The sequence below is a fragment of the Acanthopagrus latus genome, chromosome 6 (genome assembly GCF_904848185.1).
Source record: "Acanthopagrus latus isolate v.2019 chromosome 6, fAcaLat1.1, whole genome shotgun sequence".
Lineage (NCBI taxonomy): Eukaryota > Metazoa > Chordata > Actinopteri > Spariformes > Sparidae > Acanthopagrus > Acanthopagrus latus.
The window spans coordinates 23967153-23985189 of record NC_051044.1 but is presented as its reverse complement, the minus strand read 5'-3'; the positions used below and the strand labels follow the sequence as shown (position 1 = coordinate 23985189).

The 18037-nt window shown below is 43.8% G+C and overlaps 1 protein-coding gene across 9 annotated transcripts in view; it reads left to right on the top strand.

The window, feature by feature from the left end:
* magi1b (membrane associated guanylate kinase, WW and PDZ domain containing 1b) overlaps window positions 1-18037 on the top strand; it is a 136683-nt gene that overhangs the window by 93020 nt on the left and 25626 nt on the right. For 8 of the 9 annotated variants that reach the window (XM_037100381.1, XM_037100385.1, XM_037100384.1 and 5 more), the window contains exons 6-12: window positions 832-914; window positions 1823-1858; window positions 5001-5058; window positions 6026-6156; window positions 7944-8063; window positions 10609-10794; window positions 11072-11731. In XM_037100381.1, coding sequence (XP_036956276.1) covers window positions 832-914; window positions 1823-1858; window positions 5001-5058; window positions 6026-6156; window positions 7944-8063; window positions 10609-10794; window positions 11072-11731 — 1274 coding nt within the window. The remainder of the gene's footprint in view (window positions 1-831; window positions 915-1822; window positions 1859-5000; window positions 5059-6025; window positions 6157-7943; window positions 8064-10608; window positions 10795-11071; window positions 11732-18037) is intronic. The other variant, XM_037100382.1, reaches the window with a different exon arrangement.

The window sequence follows — 18037 nt, the reverse complement described above, 5'->3', positions numbered from 1 at the left end:
TTTATATATGTATATTTATGTACATTTACTGTACATAGTTTAATGTTTCACTCTCAATTTTTGATGTAAAAAAGAAAAGAAATGTCACACAGAGGTTCTGGACACAAATGACCAAAGTCAAGTTTGTATTCAGACTTCAAGTATAGAAACAAAGAAACATTTCTCAGGCTTTCATTGTATAATCGATTTAGTTTATAGCTGCATATGTCCGTGTTTCTACTTAATGTGATATATGACAGCAGAATAAACCATGAACCAAAATCACAAATCTGCCGCTACTTCAAGGGAAATATGCAAACTAAAAAACATAGAAAGTTTGAGAAAGTGGGTAGAGGTAACCTGGACACATTTTACAGCATGGCAATTTACTCTTTGTTGTTTTAACCTACCAGACCTGATACCTTCAAAATATTGAGTTGAAGCTGTAATGAGTATCACGTCTTTGTGAGATGCTGTTTTTTGTTTATGAACTCTGGAAGGACAGTCTAGGTTCAGTGCTTTAAGTAATTAAGGTCAGTTGGAGAAGTGCTTTTCCTCTAGTAAACTGTTGAGAGGTCTTTTATTATGAAGCCACTACTTTGTCAGTCCTGTTGACTTTTGTAAATGTAATAAGCAGATAAGGATAACCTCTTGAGTCCAACATAATCAAGTGTTGAATGAACAGTCATGCTGCTGATTTTGTGACAAACCAGCAAATCTTCATCTTGAAGAGCACGCTATAATTACACATTCAGTCAACATCTTTGAAAACCTTCTTTCTACTAATCCGATGTGTGGATATAAGGATTATTTCTATGGGACTAATTGTGTTTGTGTTTATTTTATGTTCAGCCACAACACAAAGACCACCTCCTGGATAGACCCTCGGTGCCTGGACAAGCCCCAGAAACCCCTGGAAGAATGTGAAGATGATGGTACGTCCATGTTATGAGATGAAATCCTCTCCTTTCAGACACAGTTGATTGACAAAGAATATTGAACTGAGTTTCCACGTGTTTCTTTTTTTACACTGGAGGCTCATAAATAAGAGAATGTAATTTGGTGTTTCTGCCAGTCATTCCTTGTTTTTTTTGTTTTTGCCAAGAGTAAAAACCTACAGGCTATTTCTTGATCATTAAAAGACTTAGAAACAAAAAGTTCTTCATGAGTAGATTAAAGATGATTAGTCTTAGACCTCTTCACATATGTGTCCAGTCAACTCACTCTATATTTATTTAGAAGTAGAGTTTTTTTAGCATAGAAATCACCAAATACCTTCTGGTGCGTCTTTTTTTACAACGTTGAGCTGTTTAGACAGGAGTAGCGGTTCCCCCAGCAGCCCACAGGTGTCAGTGTTGGGTCACACAAAATGGGGAGCAGTCATTAGGTGGCATTGCTCTGGTAAGCTTTCAGCCGTTTGTCACAGCAAGAAACCCCACAGCTCCACTGCATCAATGGCATCACAAACCAGCATAGGTTCATACAGACACACAGAGGACTACTGCTACATAACAAGTTTCTCATGAGGGAATCTTGTGATCATTTATTTCCCTGTTCAGAAAGTGAAATATGATAACAGTTGTCACGACATTAGTAGCTGACATGACAAATTCAGGTTGGATAAAAGTCTGCCTCAACTCCAGACTCCAATCATTTGGGGAAACATCTTTTTGTGATTTTTGTCTACATGGTTTGACACGAGAGGCTGAGGGTATGACTTTGATTTACTCCTGCCACCCAGTGGCCAGATACAGTTGACTGACTCACAGATGTGCACCTTTGTTTTCTCTCTCTTTCCCCTCTTACAACGATCCTGCACTGCTGTGTCCATCCCTCTGTGTAGAAGGGGTACATACAGAGGAGCTGGACAATGACCTAGGTAGGATCTTCTCTTTTACTTCCTTCCAGTGTCATATTGTTCTTGTATGCATCTGACTCACCGTTGCAGTTCAGAAAAAAACACCTCCAGTGGCTCATGCACAGACATTTGACAGCAGATGACTATGACCGTCACTTCTAATCATCTAGAACTGACACATTCTGCCTCTCTGACAGATCTGACCTTCACCCAGCCTCCCCTCTGTATAATTTTTAGCAAACACACACCATTTACATTTACTTACTCAGAAAAAAACTACCTTGAACACCGCTCTTTACTACCACATACCACCAGCCAACCAGACACACACCCACACAAACCCAGACAAAACACTCACACACCATCAGATTGTCTTTTCATACATAAGCGACGAGGGCAGATTCGAGGAAGATTGTTATAATGATGATTTCCTAATGGGTGTCTGTCTGAGGCAGACGGCAACAGGCCTTTTTTTCCCCGAGACCCATCAACACACTAACTAGCCTTTCAGACACAGCAGCGCGGCCACTTGTGCAGGATAAATGGTGTCTGGAGACGGTGCCCTGCTACCGGTATGAACGAGTAATGAATGGTGTCATTCCATCAGGGGAGAGATGTGATTAATGTCTGTCTTAGGCCTTGATGATTAACATGTCTTTTTATAGAATTTGGAATAACACTCAATGCATATTACTTTTGTCAAGCGAAAGAATGAAACCTCGCAGAAAAAGAGCTTCTTTTGGCTTCCTTTGTAATCAGTTCCACTTTTGTCAAATGGGATTTGAAAGGTTTCCATTCGCCCCAGGGACACAGGGGCTTTTGCAGGCACCATATTTAAGTACTAGAATCAAGTCTGCTTTTTCATCAGCTGCAAAAGCTGCGTTCATCAATATTTTTGATATTAACATCGATTCAAATGACTTAATGTTATGTCAAAGGGGTCACCCGCGGAGAAATATCTATTTTTAGCTTCACTCTAGCTCTCATTTTCCAGCAGCAGGCAGCTGTTTTCAGCAATAAAAAGAGAGCATCACCTGCAAAAAGGTTGATGATGCACTGTTGGCAGCTCCTATGTTTAAACATCTGAAAGAGTGGCCATGTTATGATCATCAGATCAGGCGAGTCCCACCACATCTGTGAGACTGCCCCTCGACAGGATGAACATGTTCGATAGTCATCGATCAGCACAATCCAATACAGGTGGGCAAAGAATAAGTAATTAACTCGAATCCTTGGAGGAGAGGTAGTACGAATGCAGGCACACACATGCACAAATTCTCACACAACCCTAACACACACAAAGAGCCTCTCTGTGGTACATGCTTACACAAGAGAAATCAACCCCAGTGCCGTATCAAGAGAACGAGATGCAGACAGCCAAACGTGCAATTCAACACGCTTGACTTTCCCTCGACTTCACGATATGTGGTGGAAGGTGGGAAGTGGGAGGAGGGACACGGGGTGAGAAGAAAGAACGCTGCTGAACGAGTGACAGATTTCTCTCATTGTCTTCCTCATTTGTGTTTCCACTCACTGAAATGTATACCACATTGTTAAGAAGACTGCAACAGCAAATGCCCTTTCTTTCCTCTCTAACTCACTCACACACACACGCAGGTGCTCCTCCAGGAGCAGAACTAGCACGGTGTGAAATCAAGTGGGTGATTAAAATTTTGCGCGAGGCGAGGCGGGACCGCATTCCATTTAACGTTCCAGTTGAAAACATCTGAATGATGATTCACCATGCCTGCTTTGTGGCTTCACCCTGCACTACGACGCTCAGGCTGTAACCTTGCATTCTGTTTCAGTGTTTTTGCATTAGCTGATTTTAGCAGGTGTAGAAAAGATGGAGTAATATTAACTTGCAAGCATCATATTGACAACTGTGTGTATGTGTGTGTGTGTGTGTGTGTGTGTGTTATGTACAGACAATTTAAACACTCCCATCTGCTACTGAGACTACTCCAACTGAGGGCCCTCATTAGAAAGCAGAGGGAGGCTCCAAGTTGGATAATTGTAATTACCATCTACTTGCACACAGGGTGAGGCTTAATTGGCTGGGGGTAATAATATGTAAAACTGATACATCACATGAGAGGACTATTGGACAATCTGTGTTTGTAGCCAATTAGAAGCCTCTGACATTATCTATGTGGACGGCAGCCAGTAATCGATGCCGCTGTAATCAGACTACAGAACCGATTCAGATGGCTTCGTCGGAGATAATGACATCACCCTCTCTGGCAAACGGCGTAGAAATGCAGCACCATTGCACCATCGGGCAATTACATGCCGCTGAAGTGGGCCCAGTCATATTCATATCTTTTCCTAATCATTGTTAATTACGATGGATTCCACTTTTACTCAAAAGTTTCTGCGCATCTGTGTGCAGCTGCTTTCAATGCCACCTCCTTAAATGAAGTACCTTCTCGAGCCCAGGGTGCAGCCTTAGTTCACAAAGCAAGAGCTGGCACAGGTGAGGTCAGTACATTTACACATGAAGAGGATGAGTTATGTAAAAAATGAAGAGAGCAGAGCCACAGTAGCAAGGACAGGCATCTTTTCACTAAGACAGCTAAGAAACTGATAAGAAATTAGCTTCTCTGTTGACAGAAAGGAAATGTTTCATAATGCTAGAAAAACAAACAAATCCACATTTTCCCTGCACGTTGTCGGAGAGAATTTTGTGGGGTTTTTTCACAATTGTTTCAAAGCCCAGATTATTCCTCCCTCCCCCAGTCTCCCCTCCTTCTCACCTTTATCTGCCGTTCCCTCCTTGCTTTTTTTGCCTCCCACCTCTGTGCCTTCCCTCTCCCTGACCCCTTCCACCGTTCCCTTCTCACACCTCCTTTCATCTCCCCCATCCCTCTATTCATCCAACCATCTCTGCCCAAGGGGGTCTTGCTCTGCTCTTATCTGATGTGTGGAAATGTCAGCAATGTGAGGGGACAGGGACGGGCCAGCCAGACAGCCTGTGAAGCTGTTGGGTCACTGTGGCCCCGGAGACTGACTGACAGGCCGACTCAGTGAGAGGCAAAAGGTCTCCGCTGGGCTCGCCTCTAATGGCTCAATACATAGCCCCCAGCAACCTCACAGCCTTGAGTTTTATTTTTGCTTGTTCTCTCAGTCTCATTCTGTCTTTTTTCTCTGCTTCTCTTTGTAGAACTTCCACCAGGATGGGAGAAAATAGACGATCCAGTGTATGGGGTCTACTATGTTGAGTAAGTAAACGTGTTCGGCAAACGGACAGGCTGATGCTGCACACACGCACACAGGAAGCTGAAGAAGAAAACAGCCATCTTGCATTTTCTCGTCCTGCACATAAATAGAAATGCTCTCCCACATTTTCATTTGAAAAAAATGAAACTCTTGACCGTCCTGTAAATAGGAGCAGCTCTGATGTACATAGAGTTCTGCCGTTAATAAGACGTCACAGCAAGATTTCACTTGAGCTGTTTTTGGTCTTTTTATCTTCTGAGAAATGTAGGCCATTTTGTTTGTGTCATTATCTTTTGGGAAAAAGGTGCAGCCAGTGTTTGTGTGTGCATCTCATCTCGTGTGAAGCCCCTCGGTGTCAACATTAACACGAATACGTTTCATGCGTTTTTGATGTTGTTCAAAGCAGCACCTGGGGGCTCAGGGCTGTGGCATTTCTATTTTACCCCTCTTTGTCTCTAACAGATGCTATTCACTGTTTGCTTCGTTTGCTGTATAATATCACGTGGCGCTTCCAGGTGTTATTTATCCAGCTGGTAGGTCAGCGCGAAACCCCCTCCATAGTCTTGAATTAAGCCATCACCAACATGTGATTTTATATGATATGATTTGTGGGCAGGATTGTGTCACGCACGTCTAAAAGAGAGGTTCCTGTGTATATGCGGATGCATTCATCTGTATTGTGCCGCTGTGAATTAATCTAATCTTATTGCTGTGTCTCCCCTCCCTCTCTGGACCCTATCTCTCTCTCTCTCTCTCTCTCTCTCTCTCTCTCTCTCTCTCTCTTCTGTTATCCTCTCCTCTCCTCTGTGTCTGTTTTCCCTCCCTGCTGCGCTCCACTTCCCTGCTGATATTTACCTCTCATCCTACTTCCTGTTTTTCTATTTCTTATTTTCCATCCATTCCTCCCATCCCTCATTTCTCATTCCCAAACCTCACATCCACTCGTCCCTCCTCCCACCGTCCCCAAAGTCATATCAACAGGAAAACCCAGTATGAGAATCCAGTGTTGGAGGCTAAGAGGCGCAGGCAGCTGGAGCAGCAGCCTCAGCAGCCTCAGCCCCAAAGCCAGCAGCCACCTGAAGGTGAGCGCTACATCCGAGGTTCGTTCACAAGCCCCCACCAAGGGCGTCATTTACTTTCTTTCTATTCATGTGTGTGACTGACTCGTCTCCGTACGAGACCGCGTGTGTGAGATTGTGTCTGTATTGCAGTGATTGCTACAGTAATCGATGTTGCTGCTACTGCCTTATGATTTGCTAAGTGCCCTTCCATAAAGGCATAACTATTATTTGCGGCTGTGCCGTGCAGCCTTTTTGAAGTTAATTTCAGTTTTCTGTGTTGCTATTGAAGACTTGTTTGTGTAATATCTTGAAAGCTTCATTGTCTCTAGGTGAAGACAGGTAAGTCTGACTGCATCTGAACATGATCGACCTGCTCAAAAAAGGGTTGTTTAAGGGTGTACTGCGTAGTTTTGGGGAAGACATTTTAATAACAAAGAGAAAGATCTTCATTGACCAATTTTATAATGCTTACACAAACTAATTTAACAAGTCTCCTGTTTTTTTTGACTGAATAAACTAAATTAAAAACATGTTTGTATTTGGTGGACCCTGCCACCCTTCTAAGCAAACAGTGTTCTGGGGATCTTATTTTCCTCTGAGAACAGCTTTGTTTTATTCAATTCTGGAAAAATTCTGAGTTTGAATGTCTTCTTCAAAACTACATAGTGCCCCTTTTAATAAAGCAATAAGTGCTCCCAGTAATAACAGTGATTATGCAGCTCGCACAGCTGCCCAACCTCGACCAAACCGGTAACCTTAGCTTGCTCCTGCTTCTTGTCTCAAACCATATGCATTCACAGGACGCCCCGCAGAGAGATTAATTGTAAATGCATGCAGGCCCACATGGGAACTCTCCTATCGCGCTCCACCTTCTGCTCATTCAGCAGAATTCATTCGTATCCACTCGATTACCTGCTGACTTTTCCCTCCGTCTGAAGGCTCAATCTCTTCTCAAAAAAACTCAATACCTTCAAGCAGAGTTTTTAACAATTTTTTTCCTCACCTCTCCATTGATTCCGTTTCACGGTGGAGAATATTAATGAGGGTTGTAGTCTGATCAGCGCTGTGATGCCCTAACAAGGTGATTAATCAAAGATGGTCGCCATAATGAAGAAATGGGCCGCTCCGGTTTCCTATAACTCCATTTGTGTTCAATACTGACGTGTGAGACAGTGTTTATGAAGATATGCGATTGTGCGTTGACACATTATCTTCAGTGGAGGGATGTGAAACTGTAATAAAGTTTCACACAGGGCTGGACAGTATATTGATTATAGCATTATCATGATGTGAGTTGTCCTGGATTTAAAGGCTGCATTACAGTAAAGTTGTATCTTTTTTCCGAGCTGACCAGACTTGTTTAGTCTTTATATCCACAGTGCTGATGATTCTTTATCAAAAATCAAATCATCTATTGTATGAATATTCTGTGAAAGTACCATCCCTACTATATTAGTGCAATATCGTTTTCAATGCTCGTCTTCATTGAAAATTCAATACATCAAGTGATGTTGTGTATCACAAAATAGCCAGAAAATAGAGCACTACTACTTTCAGGCTATATCGGCAATATCTTGTTTCACATAAGACTGTATTTTGGTAATTGAACCTCTTCCATTCACTCGTTGATCTGTGGGGCAAAAAATATTTTTTCAGCCTTCACAAGTTTCTCCTACATCATAGAAAGCTAATTGGCTTATTCCACAACACACAGCGCAGTAGGCCATCTTGTCCCAGAGCCCTTAGCCCCTGTTCCACCCACAAGTAGGACAGCCGTGCACCTGTTTCAACCCCATCTAGAGAACATGTGCCTCTTGCTGTTGCAGAATGGATCGAGGACTCTGCGTTGGCAGGGGCCCCGCTGGCCAGCTATGCTGCCAACCACCAAGAGACCTACAGGGACCCTCAGACAGGACCTCCAGTGCCCAATGCAATGGGACAAAAACGTAAGTTGTCACCTGTTTAGAATAATGATGTTGATAAAAAAAAAAAAAGATTGCTCATTATTTGTCTGTTTCTTTCGCTTTGTTACCCATAGCGACTTATTATGAGGTACACCAGATTCAGTCTGGTTTGTTTCCCTGAGCTGGTGCCTCAGGGCATGTTTGCATTTTCATGATGTAGGAGCAGTTATGAATTGACATTCTCTGTGTAAGTTTAATCAAATAATTAGGATTAGATTCAACCTTATCTCATATGTGCAATACATTTCAAGTGTTTTCCAAGAGAGAGCTGGAAGCAGTATTAAAGACAAACACATCGCTCTGCCAAGTACAGTCTTATTTTACACATGTGCTCTCCCTGTGTTTACTGGGTTTACTCCACATGTTGCTTCTCATGGATCCTGTTTTGTTGTTCTATTTTCTGGATCACATAATGGCCTGATTTCACCCACCATTTAGCCACACACACACACCTACAGACACAGTGTCTAGCCATTACTGTGTGTTCCTTCTGGTGGTTGCCAGCTCTTTTTATATCAGCCTCCCACTAGCAGCTTGTCTAATTAGCACAGCCATTGCGGAGAATTAACTGCCTCACCCTGTCTTTTCCTCTTATTCTCCCTTGCAGCTCTGTTGGCCTGTTCTTTCTTTTTCCCCCTCATCGATCTCTTTATTTTATGGCCCACATTGGCCGTCTTGCTGGCTTTTGTCTTGTCTCCTGCCACCCTCTCCGCTTTGGTTCAGTTGTTGGTTCTGTCCGTCAGTCTGTCTGTTTACCTCCGCCTCCCCCCTCTGACTTTGCTATTCTGTACTGTCCTAGGCCTTGACATTCCTCCAGAGAAAGGCATCATTTGAAATCTCTTTATCTAACTACCTACTTTCATGTTCCTCTTGCTTCCTGGTCTGTTCTTACATCTCCGGATCCCTCACGGATAAAGCCGCCATCTATGTTCACAGTTTTGTTACATCTCTCCTGTTCTATTATAAGACACACACACACACACACACACACACACACACACACACACACACGCACACACGCATACACACACACATACACACACACTCTCTCTCTCTCTCACACATACACTGAGAAAACACCACAAACACAAGGGCACATACTGACTCAAAGGGTAATGCATTTTTCATTGAATGCATAAGCTGTAGCTCTAGCACAAGCTAATTTCATGCTGCAGGTCACTAATCACACAATCCTGTGTAGCCCTCGCTCCCTAATTCATACTATCTCTGTCTCCATCTGCCTGTTCGCTTTCATTCTTTCCCATCACCTCTGACAACATCTCGTTATTCATTTGTGTGAAGTCATTTCTGTAGCATTTGGCTTACATTGTGTCTATTGATAGAAGGTTCTATCTCACCCTGTATTCAACTGTTGCTCCCCCCCCATTCCCATTCTCAACAGCGAAGACTGCAGATGTATACCTCACACAACTTTTTGATTTAGACTGATTCCATCTCAAATCTGTCTTCATTTTATCTTTAATGCCAGATAATGAGGCAGAGAGAGCTAGAAGAAAAGGACTGTCTGAGTAATTGGGTTTAGATTGCAGTGTTCGAGCACTTCTCATGACTGGGTTTCCGTGTTAATTAAACCCTCACAGCCGGAGCTGAATGATAGAGATGCCTTGACAGCCGATGAGGTTGTACTTTTGGTAGCCGTTTACAGAGGCAGAACCGTCTCCCAACAAAATGCTCTTGCCATGTGACCTTCACGGTTTAAGAATGTCACTTGGCATTTGATTTCATCACTCAAAATGAAAAAGATCTTGTGCCTCTTGCAATGTGAAAGACACTGCACATGAAGTAATCATGAAGCTGAAATAGTGCCATTTGATTTTAACTATGGGGCACTGTGTAGTTTTGGAGAAGTTGTTCTCATATTTTAATATTTATATCATTAATGAGCTAAAAATACATTCCCAGAAATGTTTAATTTTTCCATAATTGAATAAACAATTAGGTAGAATATGCATACATTGGCATTGGTGCTTTCTGTCCCTTTGACTCCATGCACTTTAAAGTCATCAGTGTAGCCAATCAGCACAAGTACAGGATCCGTTGAAGGTTCATTTATAAGCATCATATGCAGCTGTAACCAGCATAGTTTCCTGTTACTGCCCACAGACTCACCTTCAGTCCCAGGTTCAAGGCCCTTGTTTGGATTATATGATTGATGATTCCACATTGGGGATTAACTCACTTGTCCTTCCGATTCTCTTTTAAACTAATTAGTCTGTTTATTATAATGAGTCTGTTTTGATGCATGTTGTGTCATCAGACCAGAAACGGTGGCCTGTAGCCATTACACTCATTAAGGTTAGCTGTGTGTTTAGATCATTGATTAAGTGTTAATGTTATTGTGCTAGTGAGTTAAAGCTTTTTACTGAAGCCCAGATTCAGATCCCCAGGGGGAGAGCAGTTTTTCCCATTTTTGTTGACACGCAAACAGAACTCAAAGCTGCTTAATTCAGTTTGCGCTGCTGTATCAGAATTAACTGAATCGAAACATCTGTGTTTTTGTGTACAGGAGGGAAACCTTTCTTTACTCGGAACCGATCTGAACTCAAGGGGACCTTCATCAATACCAAGCTCAAAAAGAGTCGCCGAGGGTTTGGTTTCACTGTTGTGGGGGGCGACGAGCCAGACGAGTTCCTTCAGATCAAGAGCCTGGTTTTAGATGGACCCGCTGCCCTTGATGGCAAAATGGAGACAGGTTGGTGCACTATGATATCGAAGATAACAAAGAAGGAGTACTGCTTTTGAATATTGCTTAAGTTGGATTTTTGAATGCTTGACATGCTTTACAATGACATGATGGCATAGTGTGATGTCGAGAAGTCATGTAAAGGCGGGACTATGGATTGTCTACGGACACTCAAGGACAGGGGAAAAATGAAAAAGATTGAAATCTCTGCTTGAATTAAGGAAGCTACAAGGTAGCTGACAGGTGATTTCCTTACATACAACTCTTCCCTCTTCTCCACCCTAAGGTGACGTCATCGTGAGCGTCAACGACACATGTGTGTTAGGCTACACGCATGCCCAAGTTGTGAAGATCTTCCAGTCCATCCCAATTGGCTCCATGGTCAACTTGGAGCTGTGCCGTGGCTACCCACTGCCCTTTGACCCCGATGACCCCAATACCAGCCTGGTTACCTCAGTGGCCATTCTCGACAACAAAGAGCCCATCATTGTGAACGGCCAGGAGGCCACCAACAGCTACGACTCGCCATCCAGCCATGGCAGTCAGAACAACAACAATGGCTCGACTAATGGCGGGGCACCCCTCAATGGCCTCCCCCGACCACAGAGTCCCTCAGCAGATGTGGCCTCCGACACCTCCTCCCAGCACGGCTACCCCAGCGATGTGGTCACCTTGGCATCATCGATCGCAACACAACCAGAGCTCATCACTGTACACATGGAGAAAGGAGACAAGGGCTTCGGCTTCACCATCGCCGACAGTCCCGGAGGTGGAGGCCAGAGGGTGAAACAGATCGTGGACTACCCGCGCTGCCGCGGCCTCAAGGAGGGCGACATCATCGTGGAGGTGAACAAGAGAAACGTGCAGAGCATGTCACACAACCAGGTGGTCGACCTGCTCAGCAAGTGTCCCAAGGGCAGTGAGGTCACTATGTTGGTGCAGAGAGGTGGGTGGAAGCTTGTCTGTCATCTTGTAAATGTGTCATTCATGTTGTGACTGATGAGTGCAGATGGAGAGGAGGAAGATGCATAACAGGTGTGGAGTTATGTGGCGGTTACTGATTTATGCGCCCATATGTTGAAGTATTACAAAACAAAACAAACCTTTCCCATGAAGCTGCTCGGTGCTGTTGACAAAAACTAATGGGCTTCTGCCTTACAGGCTGTTCGGGCTCTTTTATTGACACATATATTTATTTATTCATGTAAATAGAGGTTGGAAGGAAAAAGGAGATCGCAAAGAAAGACGAGGTAGAGGGATAATTATGGTATGGAAGGAGAGAAGGAGCCGTAGAGGAACGCTGAAAGTAAAGTAGGAAAGAGAGAGAGTGAGGTTTTTATACTGAAAAGCATTGACTGTCAGAACATTACAGCTGCCTTGAAATGGAAAAAAGGTGGAGAGAAGAGGAAAGGTGAAAGATGGGAGGGCTATGTAAAGAACAGTGAGAAACTCAGGTCTAAATATTTTCCTTCTTTTTATTCTCCCTGTCTCATACTCAGCTTCTCTGCCCAGGTTCTTTTTCACTCCTCTCTGTTTCTGTCTGCTGCTTATGGTTGCTGACAGCATGTCAGGTTTATTTTAGGCTTTTAGTGTCAAAGTTGGTCGCTTAAAAGATGCCACCGATTGTTCTCATGGGCCTTTAGCCACCCACATGACTGTCCTGCTTGATATGAGCTAAATCAGTCAGGGACATTTTGTACTGTTAAAATACATTTTCAGCCTTAGTTAAGTCAATGCTGCAAAAAACAGTGCACCATGATGCGAGTACTGCCATTCAACGTGTGCCACCTAACTTTTACAGTGGTTTCTGATTGAAAATCACTGTCGCACAGAAGCACTAAATGGAAACAAAGCAACTGTGAATGGAGAATAAAACTGAAATGATTGAATTTCAGTATTTTCCCCTCCAATCCCCCTCAGACTCACAGACCTCCAGAGCTCTAAACGCACTGTGTGATACAAGTAATTGGACTATTTTCTCTGTCAGACTGTCCATAGCTTGCTTTGGGGCTTATTAATTCAAGTAACTAAAAGGTTTTTGTGTCTGTGTGCACATGTAGAGTTTATCTCCTCTGTGGGGTTAAGTGCTCAGAACTGTCAAGGGAAATTGGTCAGATGAATGGCGGCCGAGTCACATTGTAGTCTCACAGTGAGCCCGTGTTTCTTTCTGTCGTGTTATCTACATGTGTGACTCTGTCTCAATTTGTATCTCCGGCTCTCTCCATGTTGTCACTCTCTCTCTCTTTGCCTCGCTTCTTGACACTTCAGACTTGCACAGACCAAACCGCTCCCCTCCCTCTTGCTGGCTTTCACTAATGAGTCGCATTTCTTCATTGTGCGAGCGTGCACAAGCTCATGAAGTGATATTGTCTCATCAGGGGCATAATGGGCTGTCAATAAGGCAGCTGGGATTGTATAAAAAGCAGTGACAGACTTTGAGTGCCACTGACAGACAGAAATGACTGTGATAGAACCAAGAGGACTGATCTCAAAGACAAAAGTACAGATAATCATCATGCATTTGAAGTGGTTTAATTGAAGCAAAATCACTCAACACCTTTAATGGATTGATCCTTGTTAAGGTTTGGTACAAAGGATGGCAGCAGGCAGAAAAGCAAACACAGGAACCAAATATGAAATCCAGTTTAATCCTAAATGTATTATAGGGTTATTGGGCTGGTGTTAACTTTAGATTTAAAGATCATGATTAAATTACATTTTTAATTAATTTGAGTTTAATTTATTTTTCATGCCCTGATGACTATGATTGGGAACGATCAAAACTTCTGTCATGATACCATATTATAACCATTCTTTGGACAATGTTGTGATATTTGGAGCTGTTATGAAGTCTGCCATGATCCGATTTGATTCAATTCAGGGGCCTGCGATCGATAAAGACGATATTATATGCCCATTAAACACAGTCACAGAAGAAGCTGCCGCCGCTTACTTTTATGCTTTTGAACATAGAAAAATCACACATAAAATAAATAAGTGAGAGCAACAAGTTAGCAAGCCCAAAGTATTTCCACACAGTTGATTTATTCCTGAGAGGGGTGTAAATATCCTCATTCTCTTGTTATTGGCTGCTTGCCATTATCTACCTGGCACTAGCACTATTTGAATTTTAGAAAGGAGGTGTATGTGGATGGACACAGAAGGTGCCAAGTGAGCTCAAAGTAAAGAGATCAATGTTTTTACTTTGCATGGATCACATTGGATTGTTGATCATTAATAGGATATATCGCTCCAGAGTGAGGGATCATTATACCACTGATTTTTCGGAATGTTCCATATTAAGTGTGTTCCATGATTTAGAATTGAAATTGTGGCACAGTTTAGCATATTATAGCAGGACCCGCTGTTCTGATGCTTCATGCTGATGCTCATGATGAATAAAAAAAATTAATAGAACCAGAGTCTGATGACTGCACTTTTGCCATTTGCACATTTAAGCACCAAGTGCTGCCTACTGTGTGTTTTACAAAGAACTTTCCTGATGAAGAGCCTAATGGCTCTAACATCAAAACACAGTCAGCAATTAGTCAGCCAAAGAACAAATTGGACTAGCACAGTGTATCGACTCATTTTTGTTCTCCTACACCGGGTATCAAACCTCCAACTATTTTATATCATTTTGTTGATTCCAATCGAAATGTGTCTGTAGTAGAGAACCAAAAGCTGTCAATCCTAATATCGGCACGTCGAATAATGAATCTGTTTACGTCTTATGTGTCATCGCCCCCTCAACACAGCATCATTTACCAGTCATATGTGTTGCTGACACACATGCCTACGCACTGTCGCACTCGTGAGAACATAAACCAAGGTTCTAGACACGGCGCCTTAATTACTCTCCGGCTCTGACTCTCTTCACTGCTTTCTCACTCCGGCTCACTCCACCAGTAGTGGCGAGGCACGCCGGCCTCTAATTGGGGTCCTGATGTCAGCTTTGCTTATCATACGCATACATCTTTTTACCTCTCGTGCTTTCTTTTACTCTTACTCTCCTTCCATCCATCAAGAATCTCTTCTTCCCTGAGCAAACACCACTTGTGCATGTACACACACAAACACACACACACACAGGCATCAGTGTCGGTCTTCCACATGAAGAGCCTTGCATCCAATTATAGATCAGCAGCAGAAAGACCCGTGCACGGTCTTAATTGGTGGAGATCCACCCTTCCTCCAACCCTCCATTCCTCAATTTCTGTTTCTGTTCCCACACTACTGGTACATAGATTCTCACCCTCTTGCCACATTAAGATGGGAGCCAACCCCAGAGGACCAGACTCACACTCGTTAGCAGTAACACATGTGCACAAGTCAGGTTGTGTGAAAATGTGAAACGCCACACATGAGCTAGTGTGCTGAATGTTGTGGAGGGAACCTGTGATGCTCCTTTGATTAACTTTATCTGAGAAAGCTACCCTAGCTTTGAATAATCTCATACAGAGAAAGGTCAGATGTCAGGTTATGAGTGCTTTATAGGTTAAGCACACAGGACACAAAAGGTTCTGCAGTCATTTTGGACTGCGTGTGAGCACACAGGCATGATTTATTGCTTCAATCAGGCCTGTGTTTCATGATACATCGTTCTTTCATTTGTCTAATTACACTGCTCTAATGTGCTCATTTTCTCCCTGCCTGTCTTCTCCTGCCCCCACTGATGCTCTGGCATAACTCATTTTAGCCCCCGATGTCATACTGTAGTGCAGACTTTAATTTCCTCTCTCCCGTTTCCTTTAAAAAGGTGTAAACGTTACACGGTCCACAGGGACACATACACCTGCTCCACAGCCTTTTGTCAGCGAAAACTTGTTTGGGTGTAGAATTTGTGCAACACAGCCTCTCTCAGCAGCCCAGCAGCTCGTGTCATTAGTCAGCTATAGAAAAATGAAGCCCATTTGTCTCAGTGTGGATGTAGAGTCGTGTTCTACTCTATTTTTCTTCTTTTTTTTTTTTTACCTGTTTGTAAGGCCTGGCAGGTGCTGCAATGAACACAAGGTAATTTGTGTTTGGCTGCAGTAACAGCTCGTAGCCATGTGCAGGAAATGGAAGGAGAGATAGCTGCAGTGGGCGGAGGGAGAGGAGGAGAGCTGTGGATGGAAGGATGTCAGAGGATCAGAGAGATGATAAAAGAGCGGCGCAGAAACCCCCATGATGCTCTGCTCTGCCTCTCTCTCGGGCTCTCTCTCTCTCTCTCCCCCTCCCCCCCCCCACTTCATGACTCATCAATCAACGGTGACACATTAGTTGCCGCTGGGCAATCAGGCCTCACACTCCTCTCCTCTCAGAGTGAGAGATGGACCTTCGCTCTCCTCCCACATAGCCAGTGAATGGACAAATGGCAGGTTGAGGGACTAACACGGACACGAGGTGATGACTGTTTTGCAAATATCAATGTATTTGATAGGCACTGTCCTTATTTCCTGTCTGATTAAATGGGGAGCTAAACACCCAAAGACATGTCCAACACCTCATATTATCTGCATGGCTACTTTGAGAACTCTAAGGAGCAGCTGTCTACGAAGAATCCATAGTGTTAAAGAACAAATGGTTGTGTTCCCTCTTGTTTACCTTTGTGCGCGTCTCCCCTCATTGCCTTTAAGTGCAGCCTGAAAGAGATTTATTGTACCCTTGAAGACAGACAGTTGAAATGTTTGTTTTCCTTTGTCTTTTCATGGATGTGTGGCTTAAAGAGGGTAAAAACACCAAGTGGATCGTTGCCACACTAGATAGCTCTTATTGGCATAATGCTGGGCAAGTGAACCGACAGCTTGTAAATGCTTGCTGTCAAAAAGCACTCCACGGATCAGTGTTCTTTGAGGACACACACTGATAGGGCCCAAACACAATTACGTGAACTCGCATAACCCACATAAACAAACTGGCAGTTACCGGCATGCACATTCATAAGGCCCGGTATAATGTGGACAGTCTTGTACACAGCCATTAGAAGGAGATAAACGTTGATGATGGGTCCCTGCACAGACCAAAGCAGGAAATCAATTCACTGTATGGGCAGGAAGCGCCGTATTTTTGCCCACTTCGCATTAAAAAATCTGCTGACTGAACGTTCCAGTGGCACCATAACGAACAGCAGTGCAGTCCTGGAAAGCAGTGATGTCGGGGGGGCGGGGGGGTCTGCCTGCCTGCCCGCTAGGTGCCCACGATTCACCTCCGCCTGCTGGAGGCTTGAGCTGGTGAATCACCCGCTTGTTGCTCAAGAGACAAGGTGAGCCTCCCAGCCCCCACCCATCTCCCATTCCTTCACACCTCCATAGCTATTGGGCGAATTGTAAATCTCCACCGCTGCACCATCCTTTGTTTCTATGACAATGCTCTGCAGATAATCTGCACTGGGGGTCTCCTCTGGGTGGATGTGTGCGTTTGGTGGAGGAGGGGATTTCACCCCTTCCAGGGAGAAAAAACACTCCTCGCTTCCATTTCTTATCACAAGGCACCTTCCTCGAAATAAAAACTGCTTTTTTGCATCCGCGCTCTCCCTGGTCATCTTTGCTACCTATTCAGCTGCACTGGTATGACCACTCTGTCACATTTAATTCCACTGTTTACACACAGTGGAAGCTAAATAAAGCTGTACTCTGCAGGGCTGTCACATCCTGCCCGCTGCCGATTTACGCAGCTGATGTGAGCTTCTCACTCCTTGGAGACCGTCTGTCAGATCCCCACGGTCACCAGGCGCTGTCGCCACGGTGACAGATGGACCTGCCCGTTGGAAGCCATCACTCGGAGCCGAGATTCGGCCGACGCTTATGCACACGCGCCGTGCACTGTGGACAGACAACATAATCTGCTTAGTAATGGCCTCCGTTTAGTGACTGCTACGCTGCCAGGTTGTTAAAAGAGTTCCTATCTGTTGAGGGGGGTACGCTGTGTCTTAATCCAAAGCGGAGCTCCTTTGGGAGGAATTGTTGCTGAATTCATCTCACAAATCTTTAACTCTGTGTGTCAATGCTTTCATTTATATCACCACACCTTATTTCCAGTGTTTCCATGTTCTTGATGTACCCAAACTATTGGAATTTGTCCCACTGTGGGGCTGTCACACACAGAAGCACACAGTTTGCTGAAATTCATGGCATTTTGCCTGCGGCAGTGAAACAAGATGACTGGTTATCTGCCCAATAAAAACAATTCACTGCAATCCTTAAATAAACTGGATGCCATTACTATTATTTTGGCTTCATTTGGCGTCATCACAATCAGCTGATGTATCATT